This window comes from Myxine glutinosa, chromosome 9 (assembly GCF_964187855.1).
Source record: "Myxine glutinosa chromosome 9, kmMyxGlut1.1, whole genome shotgun sequence".
In the NCBI taxonomy this organism is placed as follows: domain Eukaryota; kingdom Metazoa; phylum Chordata; class Myxini; order Myxiniformes; family Myxinidae; genus Myxine; species Myxine glutinosa.
Window position 1 is genome coordinate 103,565,825 of NC_136269.1, and position 27,776 is coordinate 103,593,600.

General features: G+C 47.2%; 1 protein-coding gene across 3 annotated transcripts in view; it reads left to right on the forward strand.

Moving 5' to 3' along the window:
• Positions 1 to 931: 931 nt before the first annotated feature.
• Positions 932 to 27,776, forward strand: part of LOC137435151 (cryptic protein) — a 32,339-nt gene continuing 5,494 nt past the window's right edge. The window contains exons 1-5 of one of the 3 annotated variants that reach the window (XM_068128680.2): positions 932 to 1,098; positions 6,102 to 6,142; positions 9,600 to 9,725; positions 11,184 to 11,267; positions 13,725 to 13,830. In XM_068128680.2, the coding sequence (XP_067984781.1) occupies positions 1,061 to 1,098; positions 6,102 to 6,142; positions 9,600 to 9,725; positions 11,184 to 11,267; positions 13,725 to 13,830 (395 nt within the window). In that variant the 5' untranslated portion in view covers positions 932 to 1,060. Of the gene's footprint in view, positions 1,099 to 2,802; positions 2,890 to 6,101; positions 6,143 to 9,599; positions 9,726 to 11,183; positions 11,268 to 13,724; positions 13,831 to 27,776 lie in introns of those variants that run through there. The other 2 variants (XM_068128681.2, XM_068128682.2) reach the window with 2 other exon arrangements.

The window sequence follows — 27,776 nt, forward strand, 5'->3', positions numbered from 1 at the left end:
GAACCTCAAATGAACTGTGCAAATGAAGCGTGGTTTTGGCAAAACAACGTGGACAATGTTGATTTGTGTTGTAGCGTATACAGCCTGTGGCTGCTGGGTGCATCATTTAATCTGGAAGTGCGTTTGTGCCGCTGATGCAGTGCCCTAATTACTCGAGAACTGGTACTCAATTTGCTAACTTGGAAGGATGACAGGCTGAGTCAACCCCCTTGTGTTAATTGAGCAATCGACCGGGATTCGAACCCAGGATCCGAGGATCCCAAGCCGCACCCTAACCGCTAAGCCAGCACCAGGCTAGTGTTGTCATAACTGCCCCGGAAGCATGGAGAAGATGACGTTTTGGGGTTTAACCCTTCGTAGAATTCTCCTTGCTTCATCCAGCATAAATCGATTGATTGAAATAGGCCGGGATGGTTCGTGTGCAATCATTTTCTGGAGGTGCAGCTGTGTCGCTGATGCAGTGCCCCCTGTTACCAATCAGCTGGTACTCATTTTGCCGACCTGAGAAGGATGACTGGCTGAGTCAACCCACCTGGCGTTAATTCAACGGCTGACGGGCTCGAACTCAGGACCCTAAGATCTCAAGGCAGCCACGTTAACCGTGAAGACAAGACCAGGTTTTCTATGGTACAATTGGTACATGGGGAGGGGAAGATGGTGCTTGGTGGTCGTGGCTTACCGGTTAAGGTGGTTCGTTTAAGATCTTCAGGTCCTCAGTTTGTAGTGAGTGAGGCCGAATCTTGGATTTATGAGCAAGTTGTGCGAGTCTGATGGGCTGGTGCTGGAATTTGGCAACAATTAAACTTCACGACTCTACCTGGCTGGATACCTTTTCGTGAAACAAAAAAAGTTTTTTTTTTTTAACCTTTGACCTCTAACCCCAACCCCACCCATAACCTTTTAAGTGTATTCAACTTGGATGGGAGTACCTTAAAACCCCAACACCTACAAACATCCGTGGCGACTCGGGTCACCGGGGTCACGAGCCCATATTGACCAGCTCGGCCATTTGTTTCCGGGTCATTCGAGTGGTTTATAAGGTCATTGATGGGAGGTTGCGATGGTTGGTCCCAGATGTGGTGCGCCACACGTAAGCCGGTGAGTGATGAGGTTTGTACACGTGTATGGCTACTTCGTGGTGGTTGTCGCCCTTTAAAAAGGTAAGCAGATTGACTAGGAAGTTATTATTATTATTATTAGTACAACGATCGTTGCTAAGTTGGTCCATGACTCCATGAGAACTTTTGTTTCGAATCCTCTGCATTCGGATGTGTCGATCGAACGTGACCACTAAATGAGTCGTGTTGTTGTGTGGACGTTTTACTTTGATCAGAACCACGAACCAGTCACGGTGGTTCCGACCGTCAGTTGTTTATCCATCTTTAAATATACGATTTTTAAACTTTCAACCAATGGACGTCTCGATATTCGAAATAGTGTTTGCTATTCAGTATTCTGACTTGCCCACAAGATGGCACGCGGAGGCTTTTGCCTCACCTTCACAAACACATTCGAACTGCGCGACTCCGTGGTACCTGTGCGTGACGACGCCGTACCTGTGCGTGCCGCCGTGGTACCTGTGTGTGATCCCGTCGTACCTGTGCGTGCCGCCGTGGTACCTGTGTGTGACTCCGTGGTGCCTGTGCGTGACTCAGTAGTACCTGTGCGTGATTCCATAGTACCTGTGCGTGACGACGCGGTACCTGTGCGTGACGACGCGGTACCTGTGCGTGCCGCCGTGGTACCTGTGCGTGCCGCCGTGGTACCTGTGTGCGACTCGGTGGTACCTGTGTGTGACTCGGTGGTGCCTGTGCGTGACTCCATGGTACCTGTGCGTGACGACGCGGTACCTGTGCGTGCCGCCGTGGTACCTGTGCGTGCCGCCGTGGTACCTGTGTGCGACTCGGTGGTACCTGTGTGTGACTCGGTGGTGCCTGTGCGTGACTCCATAGTACCTGTGCGTGACGACGCGGTACCTGTGCGTGACGACGCGGTACCTGTGCGTGACGACGCGGTACCTGTGCGTGACTCGGTGGTGTGACTCCATGGTACCTGTGCGTGACTCCATGGTACCTGTGCGTGACTCCATGGTACCTGTGCGTGAAGACGCGGTGCCTGTGCGTGAAGACGCGGTGCCTGTGCGTGAAGACGCGGTGCCTGTGCGTGAAGACGCGGTACCTGTGCGTGACGACGCGCTGCCTGTGCGTGACGACGCGGTGCCTGTGCGTGACGACACGGTACCTGTGCGTGACGCCACGGTACCTGTGCGTGACGTGTGGTCACTGTGGCGCTATGAGTCACTGTCTAGCGTTCACGTTATGAGTATGACGTTGAGAGAAATTACAAAGTTGTACTTGCAGATTTAAAGATTTTTTTGTTAAATCAACATCACCAATTGCAAGGTCGTTATAAATACTAATTTTTAAAGGTACAATACAATTTGGTGAATTGTACCTTGATTAGTTAATTTATAGATTATAACCATGGGCGTGATTTTGTGCGAAATGGCAGAATTAGAAGAATTTCTCTCATTTTCTAAACACGCACAGGATTCTAAATCGCACAGGATAAATAAAGAGATGGAAGGGAAGTGGTGTGAGAATGGTGAAGGGTAGGCAGTGACAGAAATACAAGTTTGTGTGGCAAAGGTGCCCAGAGGGCGTGAATGGTGTTGGTGTCCTGTTTTCTGAGGAGTTTGTAGACAGTGTGGTGAGTGTGACTAGAGTGAGTGATAGGTTGATGATGATGAAAATGATGATTGGAAAGCTCTTGGTGAACGTCATCTCGGGATATGCTCTGCAGGTCGGTCGGAGCGATGAAGAGAAGGACAAGTTCTGGTGTGCGATAGAGAAGCTGATGGAAAACGTGAAAGATGAGGACGTTTTTGTGGTAGGGGGAGACCTAAATGGACATGTGGGAAGGAGTATGGACGGTTTTGAGGGAGTTCATGGGGGTTACGGATATGGTGTGAGAAATGGAGATGGTGAAAGGATTTTGGAGTTTGCTGATGGAGCTGATTTGTTGATTTGTAACACTCAGTTCCAGAAAGAGGCTAATAAGCTTGTTACATACACGTCAGGTGGGTCGACGACAACCGTTGACTACCTGCTGGTGCGTAGTCGAGATAGGGGGCACCTCCGGGACAAAAAGGTGATCCCCGGGGGAGGAGGCTGTTTCACAGCACCACTTGGTTGTCTGCGACATGAGGGTGACAGGTGCGAGGAGAGCTCGGCGGTGAAGTACCAACCGAGAATGAAGGTGTGGAGGTTGAAAGAGGTGACAGTAAGAGAGGCATTAAAAGAGAGGCTGAGTAGGGTAGAGGTTGATGTGGTTGAGCTTGAAAGTGGTTGGATGTCAATGAAAGCTAGTCTGTTGGGAGCCGTTGGTGAGGTATGTGGATGGACAAAAGGACCACCGAGGCACTCGGAAACATGGTGGTGGGATGAAGTTGGAAAGAAGATTGACGAGAAGAGGAAGAAGTTCAAGGAGTGGCAGAAGCCGAAGGGTATGGGGGCAGAAGAGGCAGCGCATGGAAGTTAGAAGGCTGCAAAGAAAGAGCTAACAAAGGCACAGGAGTCATGTAGGAAAATGTTCGGAGAATGCTTGGATTCGGAAGAGGTTCACAGAGCGGTATTCAGGATTGCAAAGCAGATAGCGAAAGAGAGGTGTGATGTGATGGGGGTGAGTTGCTTGAAGGATGAAGTAGGACAAATCGTTGTGGATCCAGATGGAATTAAAGGAAGATGGAAAAATGCTGTTGAATACAGAGAATGAATGGGATGGCAACGTAGAGAGTAACCCAGTTTAAGACCGGCAGAGAAGATAACTGAGAAGGAAGTTGAGGAAGCGATAAAAGCAATGAAGAGTAGAAAAGTGGGAGGGTCGACGGGAGTTGTGGGAGATATGTTGAAGGCAGCAGGAAGTTGGGGTGTGAAGAGAATGACAGAGATCTGTAATATGGTGGTGAAAGAAGGCCGTATTCCAGTGGATTGGGAACCGAGTACCTTCTTCCCTCTATACAAGGGGAAAGGTGACCCTCTGGAATGTGGCTTGTACCGAGCGATAAAGTTATTGGAGCATGGAATGAAGGTATTGGAAAGGGTGTTGGAGAGGAGGACAAGGAAGAAGGTGAAGATCGACGAAATGCAGTTTGGATTTATGCCAGGAAGAGGAACGACAGACGTGCTCTTTATTGTGAGGCAGTTGCAGGAGAAGTACATGGAGAAGAGGAAGAAATTGTTTCTTGGGTTTGTTGATTTGGAGAAAGCATTCGATAGGGTTCCACGCGAAGTATTGACATGGGCATTGAGGAAGTTCGGAGTGGAGGAATGGTTGATCAGAGTAGTGATGGCAATGTACAAAAGAGCGTGCACAGCTGTAAGGACGGGAACAGTGGTGAGTTTGAGGTGAAGGTGGGAGTGCATCAGGGGTCGGTACTAAGTCCACTACTATTTGTAGCTGTGATGGAGGTGCTGGCTCAGAACGTAAAGGAGGGTTTACCGTGGGAGTTGTTGTATGCAGATGATCTGGTGTTGATTGCGGAAAGTATTGATGGACTGAAGGAAAAGATGAACAAATGGAAGGAATGTATGGAGACAAAAGGTCTGAAGGTGAATATCGGAAAGACGAAGGTTTGGAACGTAAAGGACTACCATGTGGGGAGGTGGAAAGAACTGGGAAGTGGCCCTGTGCTGTGTGTAGGAAGGGTGTCGGAGTGAACTCCATTCAATGTACAATGTGCGCTGAGTGGGTTCATCAAAAATGTCGTTGTCTGAGAGGGTCATTAACCAGTGTGGCAGCTACATTCAAATGTAAGGTGTACACAGAGGGAGCTGCAGATGGAGGAAATGTTGAGTTGGATCTTGGAGACGGCGTGAAGCTGGAAGGTGTGAAAACATTTTGCTACCTCGGAGACATGCTGAATGGAGAAGGTGGATCAGACTCGGCAATGGTTGCTGGAGTGAGATGGGCATGGAAGAAGTTTCGGGAACTGAGTGGCATGCTGATGAGGAGGGGAGTGTCGTTGAAGCTGAAGGGAAAGGTGTATGCTGCATGTGTGAGAAGTGTTATGATTTATGGGAACAAGACATGGGTAATGAATGTAGAGCAGCAATGAAGGCTGGAAAGGGTGGAAATGTGAATGGTTTGGTGGATGTGCAGAGTATCGTTGAGAGAGAGGAAGACAAATGATGAAATGCGAAAGATGATGGGAATAGAGCCTGTGATTGATGCTGTGAAGAGGAACAGGTTGAGATGGTTTGGTCATGTGTTGAGGAAGGATGAAAGTGACTGGTTGAGAAGAGTGATGGAAATGAATGTAGAAGGAAGTAGAGGACGGGGAAGACCGAGAAAGACTTGGCTAAAGATGGTGGAAGAAGAAATGCGGGCAAGGGGGTTAACAAGGAGAGATGCAGAAAATAGGGCAAAATGGAGAAGATTGTCATGGGGACCGCAAGGCTAACCCCCGCTCTGGCAGGGAAAATGGCCTTAAAATGCATGTTGTTGTTGTTGTTGTTGTTGTTGTTGTTGTTGTTGCATAGGATTCTAAACTGGGTCGGGATGAAGGTGGAAAAAATGCAAATGGTATCTTTGTGTTGGTGTCAAAGCTCGTGACCAATTGTAAATGAATGGTAGGTAGGGTTTTCAGGTGTTTGTTGCAGGAAGTGCATGAAAGTGTTCCAACAGACCTGTGTCCCAGATTACATATGCTACTTCACTACCCGTTACTATGAACGTTACATGAGTGTCATGTTCAAATTTACAAATCTTATCATTCATTGGGTTTGCTCAGCCTCTCATCCTTAGAATTGGAAACGTAAACATTGAATTTCCTCATTTTTGGCTTGCGAGCTATCTTTTAAGCAAATGTGATAACTATTTTTCAAGGCCATTAAATCAATTTGGGTGATAACTAGTTATCCAATCGACGTGTTTGACAGCATTTGCATGATATGAAATAAGACAATCCTGTATCCCAAAATGATGATTTTGAATGACACGTTGCACGATAGTATTGTATGAGTTTGTCTGTGAACTTTTGTCTGTGCAATATCAAGACGATTGAGTTAGATAAGCGTGTCCTTTTTTCTGTCTGTTTCCAGGAAGCTGATACTGAGTGTTTTCTGCATTGGCATCATAAACGGTATGATTTGGAACTTTATCATCTTTGGCATCTTTATCTTCATCTTTATACATTAGCAAGGAGGCGATTACGAGGGCATCTGATAGAGATGTTTGAGATAATTAAAGGGGTAGACAAGATAGGTGTAGTGGAGTGTTTCCGCAGAGCAGACAGTGGTAGAATCTGGGGCCAGAGCCTGAGAGTAAAGGAGATGAGAGGTAGCACAGTTTTAAGGCAGGGGTCTTTCAGTCGGAGAGTGGTTAATGCATGTAAAGGGAATGGCAGTAGAGGGGTACTGTAGTTAGGTTTATATTGGAATTGGATCGGTACCAGGATGCATTGGGGATACAGGTGTATGGGGATGTTGGCACGATTTGTATTTGGCTTGTGTGTGGGTCGGTGAAAGTGTCTGCGGTTGGTACAGCACAGGCATGGTGGGCCAAATGACCTCCTCCTGCACCAAAGTTCCTCTTGGAATCTTCAGTTGAGATTTAAGGAAAGTATTGTTATCTTTTTGGGGTATGGATGAAATACCTTAATGAAATTCAGAATGTGTAGATTAGCATGCCCCGAGTGTCACGAAGAAGAAGAACCCACTTCAATGTAAACTAGAACGGGCACTCGGTAGAGCGCATACCTTCGCCGCAGCTACTGTTCTGTACTGTACTAAAATACGATTTTGACCTTTTCGTGACCTTGACCTTTGACCCGATTGCTCCCAAAATCTAATCAAATGTGTCCCGTATAATAACCAATCATCCCACCAAATTTCATGCAATTCGGTTGAATACTTTTTGAGTTATGCGAATAACATACACACACACACACACACAGACATACAAATAAATACACAGCGATCAAAACATAACCTTCCGCTTTTGCGAAGGTAATTAAGTTAGGCCGACTGTCCGGGTAAGAGTATTTATGTGTCCACACGGAGGAGTGGAGTTGTGTTATTTAGGTGGGGCTTATGGGTAATAATTCCCCTGTGTGTAAAGGCCTCTTGTAATTTTTCCCGTTGTTTTTATATTCATCAAAAAGCCATGCCACGAATGCTCAATTTACCCACAACACCGTCCGGACTAGCAAAAATCCCACAGCTACTCGATAGGACTAAACCCCGCCCCTCCTACAACCGACGTCACGCGAACCTTCTCGATGAAGGACTGGGCTGCGCCTCGATGACACATGTAAAAGGAAACCATGCCCCAAGTTTTGTGAACGGTTGAGGAATGATGGGGTGATTCAATCGTGCTCGGCGATTGGTGATGTGACGTCAAGCAGCTCGGGCTGGAAAGAATAAGGAGGAAGATTCTGTCTGAATCGCTCTCTTTTTGTTCTGGTTTTGGTCGGGGCGGTCTCTTGCCTGGTCGCTTGCTCTTCGTCTCTTCTTGGCTGTTCGCTGATGAAGGACGACGCGTTCGTGCTGGGTGTGCTTAAGAGATGGTCGGAGCTCGGTGCAGCCGAACGTGAAGGAGCGAGGGAGGAGCTCTTGCCTGTTTGCCTCACACCGGCGGCTGGCTGTGAATGCGACTTCGTGCCAACGCGTGTTTTCCTGCTCAGTGATGCGGGACCTGTAACGCCCACCAAACCGGAGCTAAGTGTCTACATGACATCCGACATTTATTTTTACTTTCGTTTTCCCTTGTCTGTTTTACAAGTCTGCGTGTAGAGGGACCCTCATTTAGGAATTTTAGTTTACTCTGCTTTTCCTTGATCCCTGGCATTATTTTGATAAACCCCCGTCTACGCTAATCTACGCCTTCCGTTTCAGGTAAGGCCTCGGATACTCCCCCGCGGACGCCAAAGAGATAATCCCGCCAGGTTTGGCTTGTACGCCTTGGAGTTAATAGCTCGTTCGGTTATTCGTCACCCTGAGGTGTTCACCACAGCACTGACATGACGATATCTTATATTGAACAACTAAAATAAGAAAAAGAAGATGGGAGGAAATACAGTAACATGCGAGAGAGTCGAGTGAGCTCGGGCAGGTAGAAATTGGGAGATGATATGAGATGGCGGCATACCACTTCCTTGAAGATCTGGAGGAGAGATGGATTGAACTACCTCCGAAAGGCAGTTCTACAAATGGGAGAAAAGAGTTGAGGTGGGTTGGACTTTGGACTTTGGACACCTGGACTTTGTAGCTTATGGGGGAGGGGATTACTGGAAGAACACATGCATCCCAAAGGAGATGTGGCAGGTCAGGGGTTTGAGGAAGTGGAGGGAGCTAGGCCGGAGGAGAGGTGGTTAGAAAACAGAGGGGCTTGTACTTTGGTTCGGCGTTGTTGCGAGAGATGCCAAGAATGTTGAGAGCTTTCAATCGCTGAATGGAAGAATGTCTTGTTGTCATTTCTGAATGTCTTCACCAAAACGCAAGAACACAACCTGTATCCTCCTTATCAATCCCATTGATGTTTATGATATTTGGGTCAATAATTATTTATTTTGTAAACTGGTTTCAAAATGCGTGTCTTGGTTTAAGAACGTGCCAGCTCATTTTACAGATTCAGTCATGCAGGTAAAGTGCATTTGTTTTATTTAGCCTCAAGAATCTGATACGTTTCTGGGAAATTGATGTTATGCGAGATAAATGCTCCAGCCTCCATTTTTTTTTTTTCCTTCCTTTTTATGAACCTTACATTATTATCAGCAAGTTTTGGCTGCCCAGTTCTTATGAGTAACCTAAAGCTTCCATAACTTCCCACATTGGAATTGTCCTTTTTCAAACTTCCGCAGAGAACATGTACATTGTTACAGCTGCGAGTTTTGCGTTTGGACAGCAACAGCGTTCTTCCATCTAGTACCTTTTGGTCGTGATTGTGAAACGTGGTTTTTGTTCCAGAATGTATTATAACAGGGTTGCTCTACTTTGTCCTGGCGGATCAAATCCTCGAATGGGTTCTTGATTAAACTTCTTGCGGAAACAGCAGCCGCGCCCCAACAATTGCCTGCCTGTGGCAACTTCAGCCGGTGAATCTCTAGAGGCGAGCTGGTAATGGCCATAATTGTCCGTGATGGAGTTGGACATGAGTTAGGGATGCAATTTTCAATGTTTGACGTCATAGCTGCAACATTTTGTTGTCGATTAAACGAAACTCAGTGGCGTAATGGTTAGAGCATTCTGAATCACCCTGAAACGTTCTGAATCTTGGAGGTCGGCAGTTCGATTGCTGGGCCGAGTCATACTTAAGACTTTAAAAATTGTACGTGCTGCTTCCTTGTGTTACGCACAGCATTTATGAAGGGTAGAGCATGGACAAACAATCTTGGTGCAGGCTTGATGGGCTTGATGGCCTCCTCTTGCATTGAAGTTCCTTGTAAGGGAACTTGTATTATAATTATTAAATTCTTTTTTTACATCTTGTCAGTAATTATTTAAAGGGTCACAATGAAAATGCATTCAAATATGGGATATGCAGCAATGATTCATTGTGTATAAAGGTAGTTTTTTTTAAAATCTGTTTTTGTTTTGCAGTGATCCAAGGCTCATGGAGGAGCTCGCACGTAAATCACAGCCAGCCAAAGGACATTGGTAGTGGACACTGGACATCATTATACCTTCACATGAATGAACATACATTGTACCTTCACATTTCTCACGGTGTGTACCCCGATTTAGGTACACCATATCCCTGCGCATCGTAAGAGCGTGACCAAGGGTTGGCGTCAGGAAGGGCATCCGGCCATAAAAACATTGCCTCAAACAGGGAACCATGATTGTCAAGGGGCCCGCAAGGCTAACCCCCATTCTAGCGGGGAAAATGGCCTTAAAACGATCATTCATTCATATTCATATATTCATTCATGTACCTTCACATTTCTCACCACACTCAGTGCGGCATTTCCTCCTCCCCATGGATGCCAACCGATGGGGATTGTCCGTGTTCTATCCTTTTCAAGCAAGGACGCAGTATGTATAATTTTTTGGTATCACTCAAACTGGTCCAAACGGGATGGATGTTTCTCAGGAGACACCGTCTCCTTACTGGATGGCCATTGGCTCCCTACAGGAGCTCATCCGCCCTTTGTCAGGTGTTGTTTTTAGTCCTGGCAGGGTGTCACAGTCACCCTCCCAACAAGCAAAGCCAGTGAGGGGTGTCGGTGTAGTTGCCACCAACCCAACCATGTGGCAGGTAGCACTGCGTTGCATGTTACCAGTGGCAGTCCAAAACGACTGACCTGACCGAAAAAACGGTCTCCTTTCTGTGGCTTATCTCACCTGCGAGGTGCAGCTTTGGCAGCCTACAGTGCAGGATTTTTGCAAACAACCTTGCTCTTTGTTTTGTGCCAAAAGTAACAGACCGAGTAAATATTTAAATGAAAGGTTGGTTGTAGACCAACTTGTGAGAATCCTCTGTACTTGTCTGGGACATTCACATACCATTGTGAAAATGTACTAACATTTAATAAGCTCATCCATAGGTCATGCTGAAGCAGCGGGCAAAATATCACCTTCCTCTTCTTCCTCATTGTACTTGAGTTATTGTTGAAAACCTGTAGTCGAGCTGGAGAACTTCAGGAAGCAATAGTATAATTACACCAAAATCTAATCACTTATTTATTGATTCAGGTCAATGTGCTGTCCAAAATGTCAGCTTCTTGTGATTAAGTGTTTTTTGTCTTGTACGGACAAACAGACAACTGAGTCACATCCTGAGACCTCCCCTTCGAGGAATCTCTCTAAGTAAATGGTAAAACACTTTGCGGAGGTGTTGTTAGTCCCCTACCGGTGTACACCGGAGGGGACTATAGGTTTGCACTCCGTCCCTCCGTCTGTCAGTCTGTCAGTCCGTCACGCAAAGAACAGTTTTCCGGACTTTTTTTTCTAAACTCTTAATGCTAATGATTTCAAACTTGGTACATGGTTTCCTCATGGTAAGTTACAGATCAAGTTCGAACTTCACGACGTTTCGATCATTTTTGACAAAGTTATGGCACTTTGAACTTTGGTAATTTCCCCAACAGTTTTCCGGACGACAGACCGCCGGTAGGGGACATGTATTGCAGCGCAATACTCAGAATGCTTGTTTTAATTGCTTTCCTTTGTCTATCCCTACAGCCATGCGAGCTGGTATTCCCATCAGGAACTCTCGTACAGCATCGATATCTGCTTTACAGGGAAGACCGCATAATACATCCCATGGTAATTCTTCCACGGAATAGTTTTCCTCAAGATTGCGACACACTTTATTAAATTGCATTTTATAATTATTTATGTAATGTATTTTTTTTCCATCTTTTGGGAGGCATTGATTATTTTTAGTTGTTGGGTGACAGAGAGGAAGGGAAAGGACTGTAAATAGGTTTGGAGCCACTGCGGTTGACGAAGGACTGTGCTCCCTTTTCCTGCACGTGTTTTGCGATTCAGACAAAAGGCCAGGAAATTTCGTGGGTGTTTAAATTCCTGTTTACAAACCATAGGAATAATCCATGGCTTTCTTTTCATGACATATTGTAGTTCCACTGCTATAATTTTGAGGTTGAATGAAAATGTTTCCAGTTATTTTTGGTTTGTTCTTGGAAGTCTGATTAATTTATTGCAGAAGTTAAAGAACTGGTTAATAAAGTTGCAGAAGTTAAATAATTTAATAACTGAGGAATGGCTTTGAGCATTGGGCCTACCAACATTGGTCAATAAGGATGAGCGTGCTGATGCAGTGTAGTTGATTAAAACGATGCATGGTTTTGAGCAATTCAACCCTGAGACTATAGAAAGCTTCGCAAGATTGAAAGCAGTTCAAACTTCAAAAAAGCAGCCGTAGGCAACTACAAATTGAGCAAACCACATATTCTGCAAAATCTTCAAGCAAATAGTTTGTGTGTACGAGCAGTTAATGCGCAGCACCAACTACCGGTATCGACCGTGAATGCTCACTCTGTAAACAGTTTTAAGGAAAACTTAACGCCGCCCCTTGGAAACTTAAATCAACCAAGTTCAATTTTAATTAAATCGCAGCTGCACGATGGTTGAAGTGTTAGTGAAATTACTCTTGCGAATATTGACCTCACATGCAAGGTGCTATCAAATGTCTAATATCTCATGCATATCTGACGCTTCCTGAGACCAACCGTGGCTAGAAATACTGCTCTAAGGTAAAGAATACCTGGAACATAACCAAAACATTTTTTTTAATTTTTTTTTTGTATACAGGATCGAGGCTCGTGAAAGAGCTAACATTTATCAAACAGACATACAAAACATATAATAAGGGGAGTGCTAGACAAGATGGGGAGAGAAGGGGAAGCACAAACACAACATTTGAGAGCAGGGACATCGGGAGATCTGTGGGAGGGATAGGGCTTGGGGAGAGGAGGCGTGGGAAGGGGGGGGGGGGGGGGAGAGATGAGCATTACCCACTCATTTCCTCTTCTGTTTCCTTTTCCATGGAATATTGGTGTGTGATTTACCCACAACCACAAGTTTCAATTCGCCATCTCAGTCAGGTTCTTATAGTTTAAAGTTATGAAATTACGACTTTCATTTATACCTGTACAATTTGCAACTATTAAAGACAGTTGCTAATAATGCCGGTCATTAACCCTGGTCTAAATGAAATGCTTGTAAAATGTTCATGGCCATTTCCGACAAGCACTGGGGCCCTTCACAATTGTAACTGAAATCCAGGTTCCATTTCTGCTTTCATTGATACTAGTACAGCCGCTCACTAAAGGAGCGGCAGCGGGTCATGTTATTATCCTTATTGCTTATGTTAGATCAGATCATTGAAAAGATCAGATTGTGCCTCACCATTCTAAATTCCAGACAAAAAAATATAATAAAATGTACTTCCATAAGTGTGTGGGAGAAGGGAGTAGGATGGGGAGGGGCGGGGGGGCGGGTGTTTGACATCGCAACTTACAAAACCCCTTTGGGAGGGGGGATATTGTTTTTAACATTAATATTGTGCTATCATCACAGGTGTTATTACTTACTTTTGTTATTAGAAGCAGCCTTGCAAAAACACCACAAAAACGCCACATTAGCGCCAGGAAAGGTTATGTTATTAACCTTTGTGGGGTATATAGATTACGGTAGATCTTCACTCGGTTCCATAAGTAAAATTTGTCTCACAGATGTTGGGATTCCTCCAAATTTCTTTCAGTTTCGTGTCAAACAGCAGTTGCGACTGATTCAAAAGGTAATCAAACTTGTTTGTGGTTCATAATATTTTTTTTACTTCTGGTAGGGGCCGGTGCTGCCACCAAGTTAACATGGCGTTTGGTCAAGGAGGAAACACCCCTTAGGAAGGTGGGATAGTATTTGTATTAATATTGTTTTGTAATAACATGAATATTATGCTTTTGTTATTAGAAGTGTCCTTGGAAAAACGCCATCATAAACTATCTTAACACAGATATACAACTTATATACTTCTAGTGTATTAGACTATTTAAGCATTCTTTGTTGTATTTAGATTTGTCTTTAGAATTTAGAAACATTTATTTAGAAGAATTAATAGGTTGGCAAAAGCCTCTGTGAAACCTTTTTTACATCCAGCTGGTGCTCTCCCTGCACCTGGAAAACCTGCCGTCGACAAGAAGCTCGATACTTGCATCAGTGTTTCAATTTCATCGGCAGATGAATGTCTGTCACCTACAGAGTCCAGGAATATCTGCTGTTTCAATGGAGGAACTTGCATCCTGGGAAGCTTCTGCGCCTGTCGGCCTCATTACAAGGGACGTTATTGTGAATACCCACCAGCTAGGTATGCTTCTGGAAATCTTGCATTAACCTATAATCACACACGTTCTCTTCAATGTCCAGGTTATAATCAGAATGACAGTAATGTTCCATTTACCTCTCTTATGTGGCTATTCTTGTTGGCTTAGCGGTTAGGGTGCCAGCTTGGGATCCTGGGATCCTGAGTTAGAATCCCAGTCGATCGCTGAATGAATGCCAGGGGAGTTGACTCGGCATGTCATCCTTCCGAGGTCGGCAAATTGAGTACCAGTTCACTGGTAATTCCCTGTGTGTCGCAAGAGGCGACTAACAGGGTTGGTGGCAGGAAGAGCATCCGGCCATAAAACATTGCCCCAAAAAAGGCCAACCCCTGCTCTGCGGGGGAAAATGGCCTCTAAAGGTGGTTCATGTGGCTATTCTTAGGTGATTTACCTCACTATAACCAGATTTCAGGTTAACATTGTTAACATTTTCTGTTTACGGAAAAAGCCTGGCCCACAGAGACAATTGCAAACCCTCCGCATGGGAGGGGATTGGAGGAAGAAGAGAACATTATAGATGGGATATGACGTGTAGAGTGGGGTTGTTTGTTTTCTTGCATAATTATTTTATTATATATTTGTGATTGGGAACCACAAGTGATTATTTAATTATATATCTGTTGTTTAGTTTTAAGTCTCATGATTCCTTTCGTCTGCTCATGATTAACATATAATGTATGTTGTAAATCTTATGCCGATCAGTGAGGCTGGTTTATGGTAAGTAAAAATGAACTTTTATTTTGGTTGAATTCTAACACAAGGAAAGTGATGCCAGGACGTCTATAAAGTATGTACAATTAGAATGCAAGTCGTCTATAAAATATGTGCAATTAGAATGCAAGTACGTCTATAAAATATGTGCAATTAGAATGCGAGTACATCGATAAAATATGTACAATTGAGACTTCTGCTTCCGGTTCCTCGAGCGAGGTGGCGACTTTGATCTCTCCACGGCATCAACAGTTTAAGTATTTTTCCATTTGTGTCTTTGTCAAATTTTCACTCGTTATTTTATTGTGTATGTGTTATTGTGTGTTTCTAGTTAGTTTTGGTTTGTAATTCGTGTAACTTGTAATTAATTAATTGTTTTCTGTTTGCTCCGTGTGCACGGCCTTGTAACTTGAGGCTTCCCCCATCGGTGTTTTGTTAATTTACGTTCTTTCCTTCGCTGTATTGCTTGTTTCTTAGATTTTTCTCTTCTCCCGAACTTTCCCGAACATCTACCCTTTGTCTAACGTTTTAAATACAAACAAAAAAAAAATTATTTTCTTTCCTCCATGTGTGCTGTTGTCTCGTCGTGTGCTTCTGTTGTATGCTTCTCTCCGCATGCTTCTCTCCACGTGTGCTGTCTCGCCCCACCCCCTTTATCTCCTTTTCTTCCACCTTTTGCCCTGTTCATGTGACACGTGGTTGTCCCTCTGTGCTCCCTCTCCCCCATCGGTATTTTGTGAATATGATTGTTTTTCACGGTTTTGTTTAAATATTATTTAAATGTTTAAACTTTCCCCTGCAATGTTTTATTCAGTGGTATATCACAACACACTGTTTTCTTCCTACATAAAAGGCTTTTGTCAATTTCCTCTTCAATTCATTCCACTTCAAAAAAATATTCAATCTCTTATAATTCTTCCTCCCTATATGCTCTAAACTCACCTTCATTCCACCCCTCCTCTCTAGTTTTTAAACGGATCTCTGACTTGAAAATTACAACAAACCCAGGTTGTTATAAATGTTCGTTTTTCATGAATCATCCATTTTCTAAACTCCCCCATCCCCCCTCCCTTTCAATTCTCGCCCCTCCCCTCCAAATCTCCCTCCTCGCCCCTCCCCTCCAAAACTCCCCCCTCGCCCCTCCCCTCCAAATCTCCCACTTTGCCCCTCCTCTTCAAATCTCCCTCCTCCCCCCTCCCCTTAAAAACTCACCCCTCCGCTTCAAAACTCCCCCCCCCCAACCCCTCCCCTTCAAATCTCCCCCCCCCCCCCCACCCATCTTTCTCCAATTCTACCCCCCTCCCCCCTCCTCCTCAAAGCTGCCTCCTCCTCACTTCTATCACATACCTCCACCTCCTCCAACCTTCTACTTTCCTCTGTCCCCCTCAAACAACCCCTCACTGTGCCTCATCCCATCACCATCAAACATTTTGTCCTCCTCATCCTTCCCTTTCTTCAAACTCTTTTACAATCTCTGACACACTATCAACAGCTCTCCCTACCTACCCCTCTCATCCTTCATCTGACCCTACCCCTCCCCTTCCCTGTCCTGCACCCGATGCTCCCCCTCCCTCTTCATTAACGGTATGGACCTCAAACATCCAGGGCCTTCGCTCAAACCTGATTGATCTCTCCATTCAGATTGCTTCTGACAATCCAGACTTGATCTGCTTAACAGAAACTTTCCTCCTTCAAGATGTTTCTGATTCCTTAATATATCTTCCTGGTTACTCCCTCCGCCAGTATGATAGACCTGAGCCTCGTCCTGGTGGTGGGGTTGCTATCTTTATCAAAAACTGTTCCTCACTCTCCTTGCACTGCCCTCTCTCCACCCCATCCCCAGGAGTACCTCTGGCTATGGCTTCCTCTCCGCTCTCACCTTTTGTTCATATGTGTTCTGTACCGTCCTCCAAACAGTGATGACTCCATTTACATTTCGCTGTCGGACAACATGGACCAACTTCTATCAACTCATCCAAACTCTCTCTTCCTCATATCTGGTGACTTCAACTGTCAACTTGCCTACTGGCTGGGTGTGAATTCCTCTCACACCAGCCATGGCACCTCAGCAAAGGACTTCTGCAACTCAGTGGGACTGACACAATCTGTCAATTTCCCGACCTGGATCTCAGTCAATGGAGTATCTTCTCTTCTGGACTTGGTTTTGACAAACTTCCCTGCAAATGTCTGCTGCTCTTCTTCTGCTCCAATCGGCTCATCTGATCATGTGCTTGTCAAAGTGGACATCTCTCTGACCATTCTCAGAGAGCCTCCTCAGCGTCGACGAGTCTGGCATTTCACTCAGGCCGACTGGCACGGTCTTCAAGCAGCCATCAATCATCTGGACTGGTCTCCCATCTCTACTGCCTCTGACATCAACTCTTCCTGGGAGTTCTCCCAAAGCTAACTGCTCTCTCTCATGCACAGATTTATCCCATCTCGTCTTCAGTTGTCATACCCTTCCTCCCGTCCATGGTACACTGAATCTTGTGGTGAGGCAGTTGCCCTGAAACAACTTGCCTTTGCCTCTTGGAAGGCTAATCCAACTGAAGGCAATCTCAGTTCCTTCCACCAAGCTCGGAACAAGTGTGTGTCTACCCTCAGGAGTGCCAGGAAGCACTATCTCTCCACACTCAAGAATGAACTCTCAAACCTGTCTCCTTCCAAATCCTGGTGGCATCTGGTCAAATCCGTTTCTGGTGTTTGTTCCCCCTCCATCCCCTCCCTTACCTCAAATGGCTACACAGTTGACACCGCATGTGACAAAGCCGAATGCCTAAACTGTGTGTTTGCCTCAAAATCTTGTGTCCCAAACACATCTCTCTCTGTACCCACCTTACCCAGTCGAACCCAGCTGCTCGTGGACTCTGTGTCCTTCTCTCCTGACAAGGTGGAGAAGTTTTGTTGCTGTTCAGGCTGGAGTACCCAAAGGGCCCTGTGCTTTTGTTCTGGGCCCTGTGCTTTTTCTGGTGTTCATCAATAATCTTTCCTACTCTCTGGAAAATCCTCTCTATCTCTTTGCTGATGACTCTACTCTCTGCTGCTATATTCCTCATCCCTCAGATCAGCAGTCTGCAGCCTCCTCACTCTCTGCAGACCTGCACAAAATCACAGACTGGTCATACAAGTGGAACATGTCTTTCAATCCTGACAAATCTCACACTCTCACTATGTCTCTCTGAAAAGACCGAATGGACAACCCTCCCATCTATTTTCTCAACAATCCTCTCCAAGAAGTTCTGTCACTCAAGCTTTTGGGTCTCACTATCTGCTGTGATCTTTCCTGGGAAAACCACATTTCCAAGCTGGCCTCCAAAGCCAGTCGCCGACTGGGCATCGTCCGTCATGTGAAGTCCTTCCTTGGCACACCTGAGCTCCTCACCACATTCAAGGCTTTCATCCGCAGCTCAATGGAATACTGCTGTCCCCTCTGGGCTGGTGCCCCTGTCTCACATCTAGCTCGGCTTCACCCTGTTGAAACCAAAGCTTTCAGAATCATTGGAATCTCCCGCGATGAAGGTGATTGCGAGGGCCTTTCACTCACTCACCACAGGCAGGTAGGCGGTCTTTCTGTCTTCTACCGACTTATTTCCGGCCTAGCTCCCCCAGCTCTATCTGTGCTCTGTCCTCTAAATATTCCTACAGGTCGACAAGATCTGCCAGCAACCCTCTTCTGGTGAAATTGCCAAAATTAAGACTCTCTGCTCACCTTCACTCTTTCATTCCTCTTTACACCCGCCTCTGGAATAAACTCCCTCACTCTCTTCAATCGCACTCCTCCCTCCAGGTCTTCAAAACAGCTGTTCACCACCATCTCTTATCTTCCCCCATCCAAAACCTTGATCTTTTCTACCCCCGCTAATTTCACCCCAAATCCACTTTTTTGAAATACCAACTTCTGTCCTGGAAGTCCTTGCAGTGTCCATGTGTTTTATACTTCTCCCACCCCCCGTTCCCCCATTCCCACGCCTCCTCCCCGCAAGCCCTCTCCCTCCCACAGATCTCCCGATGTCCCTGGTCTCAAATGTTGTGCTTGTGTGCATCCCCCTCTCTCCCCATCTTGTCTTCCGCTCCCCTTATTATATGTTTTATGGGTCCGTTTTTGTTTTTTTGTGATTAATATGAGCTCTTACATGAGCCTCGATCTTGTATACAAAAAAAATAAAAAATAAATTAAAATTCGAGTATGTCTATAAAATATGTGCAATTATATTGCGAGTATGTCTGTAAAGTATGTACAATTAGAATGCGAGTACATCTATAAAATATGTACAATTAGAATGTGAGTACATATATAAAGTATGTGCATTTAGAATGCGAGTACATCTCTTAAGTATAGTACATTTAGAATGCGAGACTAAAGAACACGTGCTATAAAACCACACGGAACATGTCTGACCGAAGGTATGCAGTCTTTGATTGCTCGTTACCTCCGCCACCAAAGGTGGGTGGAGGTTGTGTTTTCACCCCTGTCTGTTTGATTGTTTGTTTGTCTGTCTGTGAACAAAATATCTCAAAACGTTGTGGATGGATGCGGACTAAATTTGGCAGAGATGTTGCGTATGTGACAATGACGAAATGATTAGATTTTGGTGAAGATCCGGATTCGGATCCGGATATAATTTTTTTTCGTTATTCTTCACAATTGGGAGATGGGGCAAAAACCGACATATAACAGGATATCTCAAAATGTTATGGACGGATTTGGACGAAACTAGCTGGATAGATTGAGTGTGTGACAAGGACGAATCGATTCGATGTTGGTGAAGATCTGAATATGGTTTCGGATACGAGAGTTATTTGATCTTTCAGTGATTCCTCAACATTGAGAGATTAGGCGAAAAGCGATATATATTCTTCCTGGGAGGCGTTATGATTAAACTTGGTGGACGAGTTCGTTTGGTGACGAGAACAAGCCGATTAGATTTTTTTTTTCTTTGTTTTTTTTTGTATACTGAATCGAGGCTCGTGAAAGAGCTAACATTTATTTCACAAACAAATCAACCAGACAAACAAAATATACAAAAGAGGGAGTGGAAGACAAGATGGGGAGAGAAGGGGAAGCACACAACCACAACATTTGAGAGCAGGGAGAAGTGTGGGAGGGAGAGGGCTTGGGGGCAGGAGGCGTGGGAAGGGGAGGGGGGTGGGGGGGGGGAGAGGTATAAAACACATGGGGACCGAAATTAGCGGGGGTAGAAAAGATCAAGGTTTTGGATGGGGGAGGAATAGAGATGGTGGTGAACAGCTGTTTTAAAGACCTGGAGGGTGGAGTGGGATTGAAGAGAGTGAGGGAGTTTGTTCCAGAGGTGGGAGAAAAGAGGAATGAAGGAGTGAAGGTGAGCAGAAAGTCTTGATTTTGGCAGTTTAACCATAAAGGGTTGCAGGCAGATCTTGTGCGACCTGTAGGAATATTTGGGGGACAGAGCCCAGAGAGGGCTGGGGGGGGCAAGGCCAGAGAGGAGTCGGTAGAAGACGGAAAGACCACCAACCTGCCTGCGGTGAGTGAGTGAAAGGCCCTTGGAGTTAGCTTCATCGCGGGAGATTCCAATGATTCTGAACGCTTTGGTTTCAACAGCGTGAAGACGGGCTAGGTGTGAGGCAGGAGCACCAGACCAGAGGGGAGAGCAGTATTCCATAGAGCTGCGGATGAAAGCCTTGTATGTGGTGAGGAGCTCAGGTGTGCCAAGGAAGGACTTCACACGACGGAGGATGCCCAGTCGGCGACTGGCTTTGGAGGCCAGATTTGAAATGTGGTTTTCCCAGGTAAGATCATGGCAAATAGTGAGACCCAAAAGCTTGAGTGACAGAACTTCTTGGAGAGGATTATTCAGAAAGTGGATGGGAGGGTTTTCCAGTCGGTCTTTTCGGAGAGACATCGTAAGAGTGTGAGATTTATCAGGATTGAAAGACATGTTCCATTTGTTTGCCCAGTCTGTGATTTTGTCCAGGTCTGCAGAGAGTGAGGAGGCTGCAGACTGCCGATCTGAGGGATGAGGAATGGAGCGACAGAGAGTAGAGTCGTCAGCAAAGAGATATAGAGGATTTTCAAGAGAGTCACAGAGATCATTGATGAAGACCACAAAAAGCACAGGGCCCAGAACACTACCTTGGGGAACTCCAGCCTGAACAGGAAGAGGAGATGAGAGAAACCCATTCAGGGCCACACGTTGACTACGACCAGAGAGGAAGTCCGCCAGCCATGCATGGAGATTTCCATGGATACCAAAGGAGGAGAGTTTGGTGAGCAGAGCAGGGTGCCAGACCGTATCGAAGGCACGTGAAATGTCAAGGGAGACAGCTCTAATTTCCTGTTTGGCGTTGAGGACCTCCATCCATTGTTGAGAAAGCAGAAGCAGCATGTCCAGAGTAGAGTGACCAGGTCTGAAACCAAATTGATGATCAGAGATCAAGCCATTGGAGAAGAGGAAAGATTTAATATCTGAAGCAATGATGGATTCCATGACTTTGCTGATAATTGGGAGAAGGCTGATTGGTCTGTAGTTGCTGGGATCTGTTTTTGCACCTTTTTTGTGCAAAGCGGTGATGTTGGCTGATTTCCAAGCAGATGGCAGATGACCTTGAGCAAAAGAGAGGGTGAACAGAACAGAAAGAGGGAGTGAAAGAGTGGAAGAACATGATTTTAGGACCCGTGGGCTGATGCCGTCAGGACCCGTTGCAGAATCAGAGTCGAGGGTTGACAGAAACTTTTCCACCTTGTCAGGAGGAAAGGACACAGAGTCCAGGAGCAGCTGGGTACGACTGGGTACGGTGGGTACAGAGAGGGATGGGTTTGGGACACAAGATTTAGAGGCAAACACAGAGTTGAGGCATTCAGCTTTTTCACGTGCGGAGTCAGCCGTTAAGCCGTTTGAGGTGAGGGAGGGGATGGAGGGGGAACAAACACCAGAAACAGATTTGACAAGACACCACCAGGATTTGGAAGAGGGAGACAGACAAGAGAGTTCGGTCTTGAGAACGGTGAGATATTGTTTCCTGGCTCTCCTGAGGGTGGACACACACTTGTTTCGGGCTTTGTGAAAGGAAATGAGATTTCCTTCCGTTGGATTTGCTTTCCAGGAGACGAAAGCAAGTTGCTTCAGGGCAACAGCCTCACCACAAGATTCCATGTACCATGGACGGGAGGAAGGGTATGACAACTGAAGACGAGATGGGATAAATCTGTGCATGAGAGAGAGCAATTTACTTTGAAAGAATTCCCAGGATGAGTTGATGTCAGAGGCGGTAGAGATGGGAGACCAGTCCAGATGATTGATGGCTGCTTGAAGACCGTGCCAGTTGGCCTGAGTGAAATGCCAGACTCGTCGACGCTGAGGAGGCTCTCTGAGAATGGTCAGAGAGATGTCCACTTTGACAAGCACATGATCAGATGAGCCGATTGGAGCAGAAGAAGAGCAGCAGACATTTTCACGGAAGTTTGTCATAACCAAATCCAGAAGAGAAGATGCTCCGTTGACTGAGATCCGGGTCGGGAAATTGACAGATTGTGTCAGTCCCAGTGAGTCGCAGAAGTCCTTTGCTGAAGAGCCATGGCTGGTGAGAGAGGTACCCACACCCAGCCAACTGGCATGGTGACAATTGAAATCACCACATATGAGGAAGAGAGAGTTGGGATGGGTAGATAGAAGTTGGTCCATATTATCAGACAGCGAGATGTAGATGGAGTCATCGCTGTTTGGTGGACGGTACAACACACATATGAACAAAAGGTGGGAGCGAAGGGGAAGCCGTAGCCAAAGGTATTCCTGGGGGTGAGGTGGAGAGAGGGCAGTGGAGGGCGAGTGAGGAAGAGTTTTTTATAAAGATAGCAACCCCACCTCCAGGACGAGGCTCAGGTCTATCATACCGGAGGAGGGAGTAACCTGGGAGAGATACCAAGGCATCAGAGACATCATGAAGGAGGAAAGTTTCTGTTAAGCAGATCACATCTGGTTTGTCAGAAGCAACCTGTATGGAGAGATCAGTCAAGTTTGAGCGGAGGCCCCGGATGTTTGAGGTCCATACCGTTAATGAAGAGGAAGGGGGAGCATCGGGTCCAGAACAGGGGGGGGGGGGAGGGGTAGGGTAAGATGTGGAAGAGGAGGAAGAGGTAGGGAGAGCTGTTGAAGGTGTGTCAGAGATTTCAGAGATTTCAGAATAGCTTGGAGAAAGAGAAGAATGGGGCGGACAAAAGGTTTGATGGAGATTGGGTGAGGCACAGTGAGGTGTTATTTGAGGAGGGGGAAGAGCGAGGCAGAAGGTTGGGGGAGATGAAGGTGAAAGTTGGAAGGGGGAAGAAGCAGGGAGGATGCTTTGAGGAGGGGTGAGAGGGGAGTCTAGGGGGGGAGGAGCGAGGGAGAGTCTCGGAGGGGAGGGGTGTGGGGGGAGTTTAGGAGGGAGGGGAGTGAAGGGGCAAGGGGGAAGATTTGAAAGGGATGGGTGATGGGGAAGATTTGGAGGGGAGGGGCAAGGGGGAATATTTGAAAGAGATGGGTGATGGGGAAGATTTGGAGGGGAGGGGCAAGGGGGTGGATTTGGAGGGGAGGGGTGATGGGCAAGTTTTGAAGGGGAGGGATGATGGGGAAGTTTTGGAGGGAAGGGGTGATGGGGAAGATTTGGAGGGGAGGGGTGAGATTGGATTTTAGAAAGTGTACGATTCATGGGAAACGAACATTTTTTGCAAAATGAGTTTGAGACCTTCGAGTCAAAAATACGTTTGAGGACACTGAAGGAGGGGTGGAGTTCTGGATAGTTTAGGGAATGTAGAAAGGAGGAACTGTAAGAGATGGTATTGTTGCGAATATGGAATTTGGCCTCCATATCCGCTTGTAAATATTCCCCTATTTTCTCCAATACTCCCCAACTTTCCCCAATCCCCCATTCCCTAGTCCCATTGCATGTAAATAACAATCAGTAGAGCCGACCTTCCCCTTATTCCCCCATTAAATGTCGTGCCCAGGTCCACCGCACCACACGTAGACAACTTTCGGACATCTTCCTAGTTATTCTTAGTCTATGTCAGTTAAGGCCTCGTCTCCATTAATTATGACTCTTCGTTGCATCAGAATGTGATTATATGGCATCAGTAGTGAGTTTAGGACCTTTCCCATACCTCCTTCCATCTTCTTCCCCAACAATTACAACAACAACAGAGGAGATGGCGGCGGCGCGGGGGAGGATGCGTCCTCACACCGGCTCGATTAGCGCCATTGACCACGCGCTCCACGGGGTTACCACGGAGGGGCTGGCTGTCAGCTCCTCCTCAAGGGCGGAGCCTGGTAACCCCCCGCACCCAATCAGAAGGGCGGACCGATTCCATCTGGGGCGGCGCTAGCGAGCCGAGGGCGTGTCACTCCCCGCCGGATATACGCGGCCCCGCGCCGGATGTGACGTCAGATGCGCCCCCAGCTGGAGAAAGACGGACCTGCGAGCGCTGAAACAGATGCGCCTGAGTTTGGAGAGGCCTGAGAAAGACCCGCCTGAGAAAGAACGTCACCTCTGAGCGCTGCGACGAGACCTCCCCGCATCTCTGGACCGAACCGTGTTGATCCTGCCCCGAGCCCAGGTGCACCTGGAGCCATCGCTACCTTGCCTTTCCTAGCCATCAATCCCCGTGTGAGTCAGCTTTGTCCCGTTTATCTGTCGTCTGTTGGGAATAATATAAGATTGTGTCTAAGTGCTTGTCTTTCTATGTTGTACCTCTCGTCCCTGTAATCTGACCTTCCGTAACGAATATAATCTCCTCCGGAGGTCTTGAGAACCGTATCCCTGGTGTCGTCATTTTATAACCCAGCCGGGTGTCTTCTTTTTCTTATTGAGCCAGCGTAACGCGACTTCGTCAACGTCGAGTATAGTCGGGTAATTTGTGCGGACACGACGGCCATTCCGCTCGGCCCACTTTAACATCAAAGTCGTGTCTGTAACAATTGGTTGTCAGGAGTTGGATTCGAACCTGGGACTAAATTTATTTAGCCCAAATTTTGGACACCAATTGTGTTAGTACGGTAACAATTGGTGTCGAGGAGTGAGATTCGGACCCGGGACTAAATTAGTTAGGCCCAAATTTTGGGAGGGAAAATCGATTCGGAGCGCGTACTGCGCTCGACGAAATCGATCCGGAGCGCGGTTACTGCGCTCGCCGAAATTATAACGAAAAAAAAAAAAAAATTTGGATTTGTTTTACGAAACTCGAATTTTGCAAGTCGCGCTATGGCGGATCAAGACGGCTGGGGTCCGGTAGGGGAGAGTGAAGCAGGGTCGGTCCAGGACCAAATTGAGGGACATGAGGAGAGCGAAACAGCGAGGGTAGCAGGCACGCAAAATGGCGCCTCGCAAGAGCGCGCGGTAGCCGAGCCCGCTGTATCAACGGGCTTTAACATGCAGCCGATTGACATACAGGCCCTCATTGCGCAGCTACAGGCAGCTGTACAGATGAGTATGGGGAGCCAAATTGAGCGATTGGGTGAGCGATTGGAGGGCCAAATGGGGGTAATGAGGGACGAAGCGAGGGCTCGGAGTGAGCGATTGGGGGTAATGGGAAACCAGATGGGGGTAATGAGGGACGAAGCGAGGGGTACCGGAGAGGGGTTAGACAACGGGATAAAGGAGGTAAAAAATGGGTTAACGGGGGTAGAAAATAGAATGGCTGCCCAGGAGAATCAGATAGAGGGAGTGAAAAATGGGGTAGAGGGAGAGGAGATTAGAAGAGGTGTGAGTGAGGAGGTCGGAGGAGTGCGCGAGGAGGTGAGGCACTGTGAGGAGCACATGGAGAAGGAGGTGAGAAAGGGGACTGTAAAGTTACAAGGGGGCATAGAGGACCTGACGCAGGAGGTGGAGCAGCTGACGGTGGGACAGACGGAGTTAGTGGAGCAGGTTCAAAGGAACACTGCGGTATTAGGAGGGTTGAAAGCGACACAGAAAGAAGTGGAAGAGGGGGTGAGCGAAATTAAGAAGCGACGGAGAGGGGATAACAAAGAGATAAAAGAGGAGATGAAAGAATTGGTCCAAAGTCTGTGTTTGGATCGTGATGTGCTCATTAACCGGATGAGGGATTCGCAGGTGATGGAGGAGAAGCGAAGAGGAAGAAGACCTGGTGTAAGTGGTGACCAATATGGTCGTGCGTATGATGCGCCAGGTGATTTAATAAGCTTGGGGGTCGAGATAGACCCGGATGTTCGTGAGAGGCCACTGGTGAAGTGTGCGACAGGTCTGGTGTGCGAAAAAGGAGGTGTGCAAGAAAGTCCGACTCTGGGGTGTGTGAGGAAAAAGTGCGTGCCAAGGAGTGAGGGTGCTGGCGAGAGTGAGTCGGTCGTAGCGCGTGTGCGAGGGGGCACATGGAAGCGCGGTGTGGTGAGTGTTACAGAGGGTGTAACGGGAGAGTGTGCGCGAGAAAGGTGTGTGACGGACAGGTGCATGGGGAAAGAGTGCGCTGTCAAAGGCAAGGAAGAATGCACACCTGTGGTGAGTGTTACAGAGGGTGTAACGGGAGAGTGTGCGCGAGAAAGGTGTGTAACGGACAGGTGCATGGGGAAAGAGTGCGCTGTCAAGAGTAAGGGTGAGTGCGCTGTCAGGAATGGAGGTGAAAGTAGTGAGAGTGACATGGAGCGTGAGTTAGTTGTGACAGGTGAGCGAGGATGTACACCTGGGATGGAAGGATGCACACCTGGAATGGTAGAGCGTGAGTGGGAATGCACGCTGGAGTTGGTGGTGAGGCACGTGGTTGGGTGTGCGAATGAGGGCACACCTGTGATTGTCACAGAGGAGGTGACCGAGGAGGGGGTGCGAAGCGGTGTATTGGTGAGGTGTGCGAGCGACGAATGTGTGCCAAAGTGTTCGGTGGTCAGGTGTGTGACCAAGGCTGTGAGTGGAATGAGGGTACCTGGGTGTGTAAGGAAAGGTACGAGGAGCATGGGCACGGCTGGATGTGTGAGCAAGGAACGGGCTGCGGGGTGTAAGCGTCCAGGTGAAGCATCGACGTTAGACGGGGTAGAGTTTAGAACGACTTACAGCCGAATCGGGCCCTCGGTGCGTGCCGGGCTTCGCGTGCCGCGAGAACCAGCGGGGATCCGAGCCACGGCGGGTTCGAAAGGACCGCCGTGCGCGATCCACGCTGGGCCTCGCGTGGGACGGCCGCGTCCGTGCTCCACTAGGCGGAGCTGGCAGCCCGATAGGAAGGGTCGTTATGGCGACCACGTTTTGTTGAGACGTGCCGGCAGGTCGAGATCGGGACATTGGATGGCTCCACGCCGAGGTGATGCGTGGGATCTCGGCCCGGGTAAGCCCCCGTCCCTGCACCGAGTGCCGGACGCATCCAGCCGCTGGCACAAAACAACCAGCATCCATTGCTTGGCTTTACGAAGCCGGGCTTTGGACAGGGATTGGCGCACCGAGAGGTATTAGTGAGTCGACTGGGTGATGAGGTTAGTGTTTTGGACCCAAAATTGGAGAAAAACAAAATTAGATGATTGGCAAGGGATTGGCAGTAGTGATTGGCAGATGATGGGCAGTGATTGGCAAATTTTTAATTTGTGGAAATTTGATGTGCAAAATTTATAGTGAGAGACCCCCGATGTGGTGGGATGGCAAATCCACCATCCTTCCCATAGGGGGGCAAAGGAGCAATAGCTTATGGGGTGTATGGCAGTGAAAACTAGCCCGGGAGGGTTAGGATATAACGGTAGGGATCTAGAGAAGATGACCTTAGGTAACGTTAAGGTTAGTTAGTGACTGATACCTGTAGTGGGGACGCAGGTAGTTTAGTATGGATGATAATGACGAGGGAGCGCAATAGTTTAAAGGGGCGACTGGGAAGCGCAAGTTTCAGAAGGGAGTAGTTAGCTGAGATGATGCCGTGTGTGTGAGAATTGAACAGGTGTGATTGCACAGGTGTGCAACTGGACAGGTGTGTGGAGCAGTGTGTGAGTAGTGAGTGTGTGGATCAGCGCGAATGCGCTTGGGGAGAGAAGGGTGCAGGTGGCACCAGGTGTGAGAGCACAGGTGTGCAAATACAGGTGTGTGGAGAGAGTTGGAGTAAGTGGTACGGAGTGGTGTGCATGGTGCGAAGGTGTGGATGGGGGAAGAGTGGACCCCTTTCACGAGTACCCGGGGCGGGTAGTGTAAGTGTTAGGTAGAGGGTACAGGTAAATTGTGGTTGGATATTGGCATCTGTGGTGCGGTTGCAGAATGGTGTTGTGGATGGGTGCATTAGTGTTGTGGAAAT